Below are 13,297 nucleotides of genomic sequence, written 5' to 3'. Positions count from 1 at the left end.
CCTTCTTTATGAGCAATCTAGTTTTAGTATATGATAGTAATTTTTTTGAATAATTTGATTTACAGTGAATAATATTTTATATGTTAACTGGACGATTCGTTTATTAGGTCCAAAGTTATAACTAATTAACACTGAAGTTACTATTTGGCGGTTAAAAAACTCTTTTTAAATATCAACACGCTTGTATAAAAAATCTTCAGTGCGTTCAGTACTAAATATAATTCTGTTTGCAGGGGTTACAAAAATGCAAGAATTCATTTCTCCAAAATTAGCAGAAGAAAAAATCTAAAATATTAACTGAAACGTTATTCCAATTAAGGGACACAGAAAAAAATTATACGAATAAAAAAATACAAGGGAATACCTTTTGTGGATTTGGCACGGAATGCCCCATACATAACACGAAGGTAATAGTTATTACAGGGTGGAGGAAAGCTAAAAGTAGAAGGAAAATCATCGAATGCAGGCAGGCATGTAAGCAAGTTCGAAATATCACGGAGCTAAGAAAATAATATAGAAAATCGGTGAATTTTTGTCATTTATTGGTAAAGTTCATGAGAACTGTTGGAGAATAAATTATCGGAAGAAGGTAGAGAAGCTACGTTGCGGGATCGGAGTGGAGGGTGAGCCCGGCCGATTTCCTCGAATGCGAGTGGTGGGAAAGTTTGATTTTGCCGAGAGCGCACGCTCCAGCGGCCCAGCTGCACAGCTGTGGCTGTCTGTGTGCTGGGCTTTAAGCAGTCTCGAACGAGCCTTCGCTCGCTCAAGCTGCTTGACAAGGTAGGCGAAACGCGTGGCAATTTTAACTTTTCTGAACATTCGATCGCTTTCTGCAGGGGATGTTTAAGCCATTAATAGCTTTTTCACGCTAGCTACTGAAACATTGCAAGCAAAATACTTGCTGATTCTACTTTTTGCAGCAGCGAGCTTCCTGCGCACTTTATTCTCGTGTGCCCTAGCATTGTGTCCAACCCCGAAGATGCCCCCCAACAACTGGATCGCGAGATGCTATCCGTAAGTCCACGCCTCATCCTCCTTGGTGTACAGCCTACACTATATTCTCTCTCTCTCTCTCTCTCTCTTATGTTATTCATTGTACCAGATATCAATTATACCCATTCATATCTTCTGCTGACGCAAAATTTCTAACCGTCTCTTCAATCCCGCCAACTCCCTTTTTTTTATCTACTTCCAAAGTACCATTTATTCATTCAAGATTTTTTTCGCAGGTAGTGTTATAATTGAGTGTATACAATTCAGGATTTGTTACTTAAAACGTGCCAAAGTATAGATGTAACCAGAAGTGTATCTCCATAATCATAAGAAACATTAAATCTATTAACAAGACTTTTTCGAAATCTATTACTATTGTGCATTCACATAGGTTTCATATTGATATTTTTGTACCTTTAATGAATATAGAAAAAACATAAACTGTTCCTTGCGTGCATAATTGGATAATTCGGTTCTTTTAAAATGTTGCACCCTTATGATAGATATTAAGGCATTCCTGGCCAAACTGACAAGCGTTTTTCCTTGTCTTTGCTTATTAGTGTGATTTGTTTTTTGTTTTCATTACTTGAAAGAAATTTTCAAATAATATTTTTAATTTTTACTTCTGCTAATTTCGAAGAAATGAACTCTTGAATTTTTGTAACCTTTGCAAACAAGCCCATATTTAATTCCTTATAACTTCGATCTATTAGACTAAATTTCGAGTAAATATACAGAAAATTACTCGTTATGAAATAAGCTATTTATAAAATTGCTGCCAATTATTAAAATTAGATTGCTCGTGAAGAAACATGTATTTCAAAACTAAAAATTAAAATTTTTAAAGTACGACATGTCACAATTTAAATAAAAATATCACTTATACATGGAAACAAAAGAAATATTTTGGCGTACTAAAGAAAGTGAGATAAACATGCTAAGTAATTTTTTTTTAATTTCAAAAAAAAATTCTCTTCATAAATATTTCTTTGAGAGAACAATTATTTAAGTCGTAAATATTACCCACTTAAAGGCGGTACTCGTATCTCAATCTTTTAAATATGATCATTTTAAGTATATGTTCTTTTACCATCGCTATTAGAAGATAATGAAAAATCGTTTTCAAAACAGGTTTAGTAACACGTAGTCTGCCATGAGAGTCATCAGTGACCGGCACAAGTCCATATGAATTACATAGTAAGAAATTTAACGTGGAACCTATCTTGTTAACAAGATCTGACCATGAATATTATCCTACGTAAGTAGTGGCAACGTTAGGTTTGTTGTAAATTCAGAAAAATGAATATAGCAACTTTTAATGAGCCAAAGTCGAAAAAGCAACTTTCCTGTTAGGTAAAGGGTGGCTCCATTTAACAACACTAAATTTTGAAACAAACCAACCTTTCTTCAAATTACTTAAATTTGCAACTACGTAGCATAAACATTGTTTTTCTTGCATCAGTTTTATTTTGGGTTTCGAGCACTGAATTTTCTAACGTTACACTGGCCCTAAGGGTTCTTTTAATATTAAAGCAGGTAAACCTCACGTACACCTTCCTTATTAAGTATAAATGTGAAAAACTGACAATTGAAATTTACACTTTCAGAATTGTACCTGTTACTTTATATACGGGGCTTTCCTAATCCGACTATAACAACGGCTCTAAATAGGGAAAAATTTTATTATTGCTGTCATAATGGCCTAGCGCCGAAAAGCATTTTGAACGTTGTATATCTGTATTTTGAATCCATGTGAACAAGAGTTTTGGAGACAATTTTAATAGGTTCTCTTCAATTTGTTCACAAATAGAAATGCCTGACATGAAAATAGGCTTTCTAGTCTCAGTAGAAGTTGCCAATAATTATTTTTTTGCAATTACAACATCCACAACGCTATCATTACTAATTTAGGGCCATATTCATAGTTAGATTTTAATGATAAGGCAGTATTCAAAATCGATTTTTCTTTATTTTCTAGTGACGGTAAAAAATGTAACCTATGCTTAAAATGCTCTTATTCCTAAGGTCTCAATATGAATATCACTTTTAAGTGAGTAAAACATATGTCCTAAGCACTTTTTCCGCTGAATTAACAATAAAAATTACTAAATTGATGCAATGAAGAAAAAATATATATTAAGAGAATTTGTCTGAATTTCGAAAAATAAATGAAATACCTAGTATTTTTGTTCCATTTTCTTTGATGCTCAAAATATTCATATCGTTTTTATGTGCAAGTAGTATTCCTTTTAAATTATGAGATGACATAATTTAAAAGATTTCAATTTTTAATTTTCAATTGCAATTTTCCTTACTTTCAGTCTAATTTTAGTAATTATGAGTAATATTGTTTAATTCGTTTCGGCCGAAAACGCCACTGTCGGTACACTGGTCTTTCAGAGCTTAAAACTAATGTTACAGGAGTTAGAAAATATTAAGAAATACATGATTTAAAAGCTTAAAACCTGCTCTTTCCAATGATAAAATCTAAATTGCTTTAAAATACTGCTAATTATGAGAAAACGTCGTGTAAACACAAAACAAGTATGGTTTTTCCTCTCTCTCTTTTTTTTTAATCGAGTTTCTAAAGAATTTTCCTTCAATAATCGACATGAAACCTTTATAACCGATGGAATAAATGTCTGAAGTTAAACAATATATGTTTCAAAAATTGATTTTAAGCTTCAGTATTTTAAAAATGGCGTCCAAACCGCAAAATTTTTGGAAATATTTTCATGCATTTTTTATTCAAACACTACGAACTTATAATAAAATTACCAGGAGAGAAAAAGTTCTTAATTTATTTCAAAAAATACAGCAGCCTTTTTTCAACGTTTTAGCATAATTTTTTTTCTGCAAATACCAAAATTTTTGTAAATCGAAAAATTTCCCAAAATTCTTGCAAAAAATTTTAATTTATACTTTAGCTAAGATTGAAAGTATGTCACCCTTGAACAGTTTTTCTATAAACATACATATTTTTTCTCTCATTATTCATTACCAACGCATATTGCCTGATTTTCCATCTTTGCACTTTGGAAATACTGGAGGTTAAGCCTTAGACTATTTTCTATCTGCAACAAAGTTATGCTTGGTGCGTAATAATTCTCTTCTGCAATAAGATTTTCTATGGTGCCATTATTCATTTTATACTTATTTACACATTCATCGAAATTTGAAATTGATTACATATTTGGTATTACAAAGTTGGTTTCAACCCAAACTCCTCCTGTATTTGCTACAAAAAATTTGTATTATTCAGATTTGAATCTAGCCCTGTGGCACGGAATTGTTTCTGACAGCAGACACTCGAAGTCAACGACCCACTAAAAAAATTATTACTTCTATTCGTTATTGTTTACGGATATAGTTAAAAATTATTTACTGAAAATCTGATTTCTTAAAAATTGTAAATATGCCCAAAAGGAAATCAGTAAAAATATATAAAAAAGATGGAACTGAATCAACTTAGGATGAGAATTATGATAAGGATGATAAGTATGTAATTATAACTGATGCAAAAAACTCAGGCTCTGATGGAAATTCTGAGTACGATAATGAAAATTCTGAATTGAACATTTAATTTCCTAATGTATTATACGAATCTATTTCTTTTAATTATACAGGAAATCAGAAAAAGTTAGAATCAAATCATGATTTTTTATGGAGTGATGAAGAGAATGTTTACTTGAGGAATCTGGATGACCAATTACTTTTGAGTAATAAAATACAAAGATAAATACCCTCAATATCATCTGTAGAATTATTTGAGATTTTTTTCTCTTTAGAAATAAAAAATTATATCATTGAAGCTTGTGAAGAAAATGGATTCGATTTACCTATAGAAGAATTGAATACCTTATTAGGGAAATTATTGCTATCGTCATAGAACATACGATATGACCAAAGAAAGTATTGGAGAAAGGACTCTCTCGTCATGTGCTCTACTGTTTCTTCAGCGATGAGTCGCGATAGGTTTAATGAAATAAAATCTAAAGTTAAATATTCAAAATCTCATAATAAAAATGATGATGACAAAGCCTTAAAAGTTCGCAAATTTTGAATTTAAAAAAAATATTCGATAATTTGGGTATTTCTGTACCGCTCTTTTTGTGAACGAAATGACGGTTAGGATTTTTGGGCGCCATGTCTAAAACAATATTTGCCCTGAAAACCTAACAGATATGGCATAAAGCTATATGGTTTGTGTGGAGCGAATAGATATATTTTGCATTCAGACATTTATTCTAGTAAAAACGATGAAAGTATTGGACAAAATTTATTCCCGTATCCACTTGACTCCATAGTGAACTTATAAATGATCAATCCACTTTTAATATGAGCCTATCAAAAAGAAAATTATTTTACCAGAACATATTTAGTGGTCCACTTGAACAATTGTGATTACGATCGACAGGAACTATTCGTAAAGACCGAATAAAAGAAAAGCATATATTTGAAAGAAAGCTCCGACAGGATTATTCAAAGTAAGCCATGACGCGAATAGTTACATGAATTTTATCTATGTAATTGATTCAAAAGAAGTTTCTATTTTATCTACAGCTGCTGATGTTACTCTTAGCAAACCAATGAAAATATATTCACGAAATGTTTGGGATAGAACAGAAATAAGATTTCCTATTGCTTTAACGTTATACAATAAATACATAGGAGAAGTTGAATTACATTATTTTCAATATAATAAAACTTCACCAAGTGTAAATTCAAAAAAATGGCCATTCAAAATGCTTGTATGAATTACTGAAGCATTAATTACAAATACTATAGCAATCTGGAACATTTGCAAGAAAGCTCAAGTACTCATATGATAACAAAACATCTTTATAAGTAAACGAATAGAGAGCATTTATCAAATCCATAGTTGGGTGATATGAAATATCACAAGTACAATTCAAAATCAAGATCATTATGTAATCACGAAGGATGTCATTAAAAGACTAGTAGAATTTGCAACCATTGCGACAAATACTATTGCTTACACAATTTTCCAAAGTTGCATTCTGAAGTAGCAAAAACTAAATGATCTTATACTTGAACATAGAAAAGGGAAAAAGTACAAAAAGCCTTTTCTTCACTCAAACAATGATAACAAATTCAAAAAAATTATAAAACAATTAAAATCTAAAAAAATGAAAAAAAGATTATCTACATTCATCGACCTGCATGATAATAATAGTTGGGTAACGTGAAGTTTCATAACGGCAAACAAACATTGGATATATTTCATCTTAATGAAAAATTGATAAGAATAAAAGATTTTCTGAATTATATAGCTAAAGTATAGGTTAGAATTTTTTGGAAGTATTTTGAGCAATTACTCGTTTTTATAAAACTTTTGCTATTTGCAAAAAAAAAATTATGCAAAAACATTGAATAAAAGCTACTGTATTTTTTTAAATAAATTAAGAACTTTTTCTCTCTTGGTAATTTTATTATAAGTTCGCAGTTTTTGAATAAAACATGCATGAAAATATTTCCAAAAATTTTGCAGTTTGGACGCCATTATTAAAATACTGAAGTTTAAAATCAATTTTTCAAACATATATTGTTTAACTTCAGACATTTATTCCATCGGTTAAAAAGGTTTTAAGTCGATTGTTGAAGGAAAATTCTGTAGAAACTCGATTAAAAAAAAAGAGAGAGGAAAAATCATACTTGCTTTGTGTTTACACGACGTTTTCTCATAATTAGCAGGATTTTATAGCAATTTAGATTTTACCATCGGAAAGGTCAGGTTTCCAATCTCTCAATTTTTTCTAACGCCTATAACATTAGTTTCAAGCTGTTAAAATCTAGTGGACCTGCAGTAGCATAATAACTTGTTTTAAGACGAGCAATTTTCAATATATTGAGTCCGAAGAATCGTTGAATAGTTCTGAATTTTCAACCTTTGGAGCGCCAGAAAGTCTTATATAAAACGGTTACGAAAAATTTTTACTTGCATGCGTGGGGTTCCTGGGACATTCAGTTAGTACCCCTCTGAAGTAATTTCATATTTGGCTAACAGATGGCCATTTTTGCATAGCTCTTCACGCTGGTAATAAGTCTTCTGCGTTAATACTACTTGTGCTCCAAAATCATCTGTCCTTGCTTTATGCTTTACGTTTAGATCTTTTATCTTAATAATTTATATCGGCTATCGGCTACTAATAGCTTAGTACTGATTTACTTTATACGTTTATTCCTAAAAATAATGGCTAACACCGAAGAAACCATAATTTCGTCTAGTAACGAATCAGAGCCAGATTCTTCTAGTGATGTGAGCAGGCTATAATAGAGAATAATGATGATGATTATGATACGGGTACATACTCTTCTGATATCAAATATGATAGATTCTTTTATCCTTCAATAAAGGATTTCATCGGCTCATTTCAGCTTCATGATTCTGTCAGATGTTGCAACCTACCTCTTGATTATTTTGAGCTCTTTTTTTACCATTCTCTCTTCGAAATGATCAAATCTCAAACGAATTTATATCAGGAACAAAACCCTGAACCTTATCGTTCGAATATGAATGCTTGGGAACCATCGACGGTCAATGAGCTGCGAGTTTTCTTAGCTCTTACGATCAATATGGGTCATGTTCGAAAGAGTAAATTGGAAAACTATTGGAGTACAGATCCTTTATTATCAGCTCCCATTTTCAGCACTGTAATGTGTCGAAATAGGTATTTACAAATCCTGCGCTTTTTGCATTTCGCAAATAACGACGAATTGGGAAATCATCCATTGAAAAAAGCGAAACCTGTAATCGATGATCTTCGAGTCAAATTTTCACGTACTATATCTCCGGGGAAGAATTTATACATTGACGAAAGCTTAGTGTTGTGGAAAGGACGACTAATGTTCAAGCAATATCTTCCTTTGAAAAGGAACCGCTATGGAATCAAAGTGTTTGAACTTGTTGATTGCAAATCTGGACTTCTAATTGATTTCATAGTCTACACAGGTTCCACTACTGATTTCAAAAAATGTGGTTTGGGGATTTCCGGAGATATAATAGCTCATTTCCTTGAGCCGTATTTTCACAAAGGCAATGCAATATATATTGATAATTGATATTCATCTCCTCAATTAGCTAAATTCTTACATGATAAGGATACAGGAATGTGTGATACACCTCGAAATAATCGGAAAAGTGTACCCAAATTGAATGCCAAATTCAACAAAGGTCAAGTAGAAGTTGCTCACAACGATGTGTGGCTTATTTTGAAATGGTTGGACAGGAAAGAGGTTTATATGATAACTACCGTGCATAAATTTGGATTTAGCAGTACCGTCAAAAAAGACCGGAAAACTGGGGAAAATATCATAAAACCTACGTGCATTTTAGAATATAATCAGAACATGGGGGCAGTCGACAATATAGATAGGCAACTGTTTTTGACTGAAACCACTAGAAAGTCCATGAAGTGGTATAGAAAATTTTCTTCCATTTGGTAGATCTATCTCTGGCAAATGCTCACGCCTTATGTAATCAGCGAGCGGACATTCCACTTTCTTTTCCAAAATTTCGATTGGAAATAGTAAGGAATATGCTCGGTATTGATTCCAATCGTCATTCATCTTCCATCCAATCAAGCAATTTACGATTGACTGGTCGACATTTTGCTGTTCCAATTACCAGTGAAAATCCATCAAAGGTTCTCCAACGTGTGTGTAAACTTTGTTCAATATCGAATAAAAAACGCCGTTCCAGATTTAAATGCAACGTATGTCATGAAACACTCAGCCTTACACCATGCTTCCATGTATATCACACAAAATTGCATCTACCATAATAATGAAATTCATAAGAAAATAAAAAAAACGGTCCCTGTGCAAAAAAGGTAGTTTCTAGAGGTAGAAATAAAAAATATTATTATTTTCGTCTTCTCCACTCCCGAAAACCCCTACATACAAATTAATTTTAAATTTCACAAATTTAAAATTTTCTCCAATGTTAGCCGCCGGAACGTCTTATAGAAGACGCTATTTCAGATCGCTGTTTTTTGGTGCTTAACATAAACAAATATAAATAAATATTGCTGCTTTTCAAAGGGTAAAAATGTAGTCAAAACCCCGGTGTTGTAAATGTAAACAAGTTACACATAACTCTGTTTATACAGAAGTTCTAATAATTTCAAAATTTGATTCCCTAAAAATAATAGGCGAAAGAAACCTAGAAATTCAACTTAATGTTCTTTTTAACTAAGGGAAACAGAGAAGAAACGTATATAGAAATAAAAAAATCAAGGAGACAATTGTTTTCAGATTTTTGTGAAATGTTTCATATACAGGATGTCCTATCTTAAACAGTACAGAGCTAAATAACTTCGAACCAAGTATCCAAATCAAACAAATTTTCCAACAAAATTAGTTTAACTCTGAGGGGGGATAAGATAGAATCATTAGCTTAAACTTGATAATCAATTCGAAAGTTGCATGAAGCTATTGAGTTCTTTTTTAATTTAATACTTTCTTTTTTTTTGCATATTTTATAGCTCATTCGTAAACTTTTGATTTTCCTTTTATCGTATTTCCATTTTACCCAGTAAATTACGAGATATTTTGATTTTAAATTGCATTTACACTATCGTCCAAAAGTTAAGAAAAACTTTAGTATAAATAGACCTAAATACAAAAATATATATCTTTATTTCAATAACTGATAAATAGCTTTAGTTTGTCCTATTCGAAACGTTATATCAAGACCTTTAAAATGTTATGTATTTAATTTAACATTATGATTTTTCATCTTTAAAAAGTTATGAAAAACTTACAGTAAAAACTTCAATTATTTACGTATTTTACAATTAGGAGCAGAATCGAGGGTAATCATAATGAATGCTTAAAGCTATTAACCCTTTTCGGCCCAAATGACCACTTTTTTGGCACGTTTTTCAAGCTTGAAAATATTGTTGAAAAAAAAAATGTTTATAAATTAATGAACACATGTTTTCGATGTATTTTTTTGCGCTCTTTCCGATGATTTTATTCAAATTTGTGTAAAAATTCATTTAAAAAAGTTATAAACTAATTTTTACCAAAAAACGTAAAATTTTCTGCGTTGTACTTTCTAAAATGAATATTGACTTAGAGAAAACTGTCTGGGGATGGATTTTCACACACATATATCGTGGCAGGAATGTCTAACCTTTCAGAATGTATTTCTTTTTGCTAAAATTCAAGATGGTGGCCCCAAAATGGCGGCCAAAATGCGAAATTTAATATTAAAGTTTTAAAAATTTTTAGGTTATAATACATCAACTTTAAGAAAAATTGTTACAGAATAAAATGTGTTGTATAATTAACCTAAAAATGCATCAGAATGTTTTCAGCATTCTCGGAGAAATTTTTAATTTCTTTTTAATTCAAGTTATTAACAAAATCGCCGTTTGAGTCATGAACGCCTCGAATCATCGTGAAAATTAGTATATACTGGTTTTTGAGGTTGCTGATTATAAATCCGTGGTAAAAAATTAAAATGGCGAATTTAACGTAGCATTTAATCGGCTACGTTAAATTCGCCATTTTAATTTTTTACCACGGATTTATAATCAGCAACCTCAAAAACCAGTATATACTAATTTTCACGATGATTCGAGGCGTTCATGACTCAAACGGCGATTTTGTTAATAACTTGAATTAAAAAGAAATTAAAAATTTCTCCGAGAATGCTGAAAACATTCTGACGCATTTTTAGGTTAATTATACACACATTTTATTCTGTAACAATTTTTCTTAAAGTTGATGTATTATAACCTAAAAATTTTTAAAACTTTAATATTAAATTTCGCTTTTCGGCCGCCATTTTGGGGCCACCATCTTGAATTTTAGCAAAAAGAAATACATTCTGAAAGGTTAGGCATTCCTGCCACGATATATGTGTGTGAAAATCCATCCCCAGACAGTTTTCTCTAAGTCAATATTCATTTTAGAAAGTACAACGCAGAAAATTTTGCATTTTTTGGTAAAAATTAGTTTATAAATTTTTTAAAAGAATTTTTACACAAATTTGAATGAAATCATCGGAAAGAGCGCAAAAAAATACATCGAAAACATGTGTTCATTAATTTACAAACATTTTTTTTCAACAATATTTTCAAGCTTGAAAAACGTGCCAAAAAAGTGGTCATTTGGGTCGAAAAGGGTTAATTTCAAACATTTCTTTAATATCTTTTGATGAAAAATTGGAAGAAATCTAAACCTTTACTATTAATAAAGTTATAGCCGTTTTATTTAAAAACGATTTTTTTACGTTTTTAAAATAGCTTTGCAGTTTTGAATATTAGACAAAAATTCTAATAAAAGAAAAATGTTACTTTTTACGAGATGATAAAGCATACAATTTTTTATTACACCACTTTTTCTTAAACTTACATTTTCGGTCAGCATTCAATCTAGCAAATCTAAACTTATGAATAGTGGTATTCATTAAAAAAATCATCACTTTGGTAATAATAAAGGAAAATATATATTCCAAGTTTCAATCGAAAGAGATTGAAAACATATTAAAATCTCATAATTTTAAATACTTACACAATGATTTGCTTCAATTATATTATATACGCAATTTTAAAACAGATATATAATAAGGTTTTGCTCATTGGAATGGTGAAAAAGAATGTAAAATTAGAGTTAATATATACATTTCGAAAGGCTTTGAAATAACCTTTGTATTGAGTCTATGCAGAGACCTTTGTATCGTTTTCTTAACTAGAAACACAAACGATTGAGTGTAGGTCAATTTTAACTTGTGGGTGTTTCCAAACTCTTGCACGCTACTCTATAAAGGTATATATAGGGGGGGGGGGGGTGTACGACCGCCTTGTTTTGAAATTGCAAGCCAGAGGTGCCAGCCTGAGTACAAGTTTCAAATTTCGTTTAAATCGGTTGAGGGATTGAAAAAATATTCCTATTTTAAAACCTCTTTTTTTGACCCCTTCTGAACGATTTTGATTGCAAAGTGCAGATTCGAGAAAGAAAAAAACAAATGAAGATGAACGATCCGCGCGCGAAAAAGGAACAATTATCGATTACATGATTGTAAATTTGCTAGTTATTTATATGATTTTGTTATCAAGTTAATATCAGGTTTAAATAAATCCTTCTAATTACAATTCCGAATTAAATCAGTAGAAAAATGAAACTACTATCATCAATTCAATTGATGATAAAATGTAATTCAGACAATGAAAAGGAAAGTATCAGAAGCTATAATATAAAGAGCAAACTAAAATGTAAATAGCTAATGCATGAAAGCATGTTTTTATTAGTGAAGCTGAATAATGATTTATAATTAATGTGTTCATTATACAGAAAATTAAACTGACATTTTTTCCTTTAAGCCGGAGATTTGAAAAATACTTCAGACAGACTTCTTAGTGCATTTCCCTAATACAATCACTTTTATCACCGTTAAACATTCGTAAGTTAAAAAGACCACTATTAACTTATGATTTCTATCGACGTTGATTTCTTTGACCTAATTGAAGTTGGCTGGACAGAGACAGAGACAGAGAGAGTGACAGGGAGAAAAAGAATAATCTGTAATTAGTTTCGATCAGCATTTATCAACCTCCTTTAATCATGTCAAAGAAATCAGTGTTGATAGAAAATGTAGGTCAATAGAGATTTTTATAATTTACGAATGTTTAACGGTGATAAAAATAATTGTGTTAGATAAATCCATCAAAGAGTCCGCCTGGAGTTCCCTTTAAATCTCCGGCTTGAAGGAAACGCGTAGCCATTAAATCAGCAAGTTTCATTTTCTGTATCATCAATGCACTGATTGTAAATCATTTTTCAGAATAAGCAATAAGAGCATGGTTACGTGCATTAGCTATTAATTTTAGTTTGTTTCTTACATCATAATTTATGATATTTTCCTTTTCATTATGTCCATTCGATTTTCTTTATCAATTCGGATAATGATAGTAGCTTTATTTTTCTCTCAAATTATTTCTAGGTTCGAATGTAAAGGAATTATTTAAACCTGATTTTAATTTAATAACCAAGTCAAAGAAAGAAATAGGAAATGTACAGTCATGTGATCGATAATTATTACTTCTTGGGGCGTGTCGTTCATTGTCACTGGTTTCTACACCTTTTCTAATCTACAATTGCCTTTCAAAATCGTTGGAAAAGATTAAGGGGATGCATTGCACGTTGAAAAAGTACTTCCAAATTATCTTCTACAATTTTAAAAATTTAAATATTTTCATAAGGACCAAATTGGCTCGTATTGATCTGCTTAATTAACGTACAGGCTTAATTTTTGGATTAAAAACAAAATTTT

The 13,297-nt window shown here is 30.9% G+C and overlaps 2 protein-coding genes across 5 annotated transcripts in view; both read left to right on the top strand.

Annotated features, from left to right (window-relative positions):
• The first annotated feature begins 754 nt into the window (after positions 1-754).
• The window catches only part of LOC136778139 (probable G-protein coupled receptor CG31760), a 278,811-nt gene continuing 266,268 nt past the window's right edge, over positions 755-13,297 (top strand). For all 4 annotated transcript variants that reach the window (XM_066734758.1, XM_066734756.1, XM_066734751.1 and 1 more), the window contains exon 1: positions 755-1,014. The gene's annotated coding sequence lies outside the window, so the exon portion shown is untranslated. The remainder of the gene's footprint in view (positions 1,015-13,297) is intronic.
• On the top strand, positions 7,468-9,330 carry LOC136780918 (piggyBac transposable element-derived protein 4-like). Its single transcript, XM_066739517.1, has 3 exons — positions 7,468-8,050; positions 8,096-8,432; positions 9,297-9,330. Exons 1-3 carry the CDS (start codon positions 7,468-7,470, stop codon positions 9,328-9,330), a joined length of 954 nt encoding a protein of 317 aa, XP_066595614.1.

This window comes from Prorops nasuta, unplaced genomic scaffold (assembly GCF_024137725.1).
Source record: "Prorops nasuta isolate Cenicafe-Biocafe unplaced genomic scaffold, Cenicafe_Pnas_1.2 PNAS00002, whole genome shotgun sequence".
In the NCBI taxonomy this organism is placed as follows: Eukaryota; Metazoa; Arthropoda; class Insecta; order Hymenoptera; family Bethylidae; genus Prorops; species Prorops nasuta.
This window is presented reverse-complemented; position numbering and strand designations above follow the sequence as displayed.

What these genes read in the sequence shown, in the direction of transcription:
- LOC136780918 (XM_066739517.1), top strand. Translation starts at nt 7,468, where the DNA reads ATGATCAAATCTCAAACGAATTTATATCAGGAACAAAACCCTGAACCT. An exon ending in TGAGCCGTATTTTCACAAAG is followed by an intron (nt 8,051 to 8,095) that starts GCAATGCAATAT and finishes CTCCTCAATTAG; the next exon opens with CTAAATTCTTACATGATAAG. An exon ending in ACTAGAAAGTCCATGAAGTG is followed by an intron (nt 8,433 to 9,296) that starts GTATAGAAAATT and finishes TTTCATATACAG; the next exon opens with GATGTCCTATCTTAAACAGT.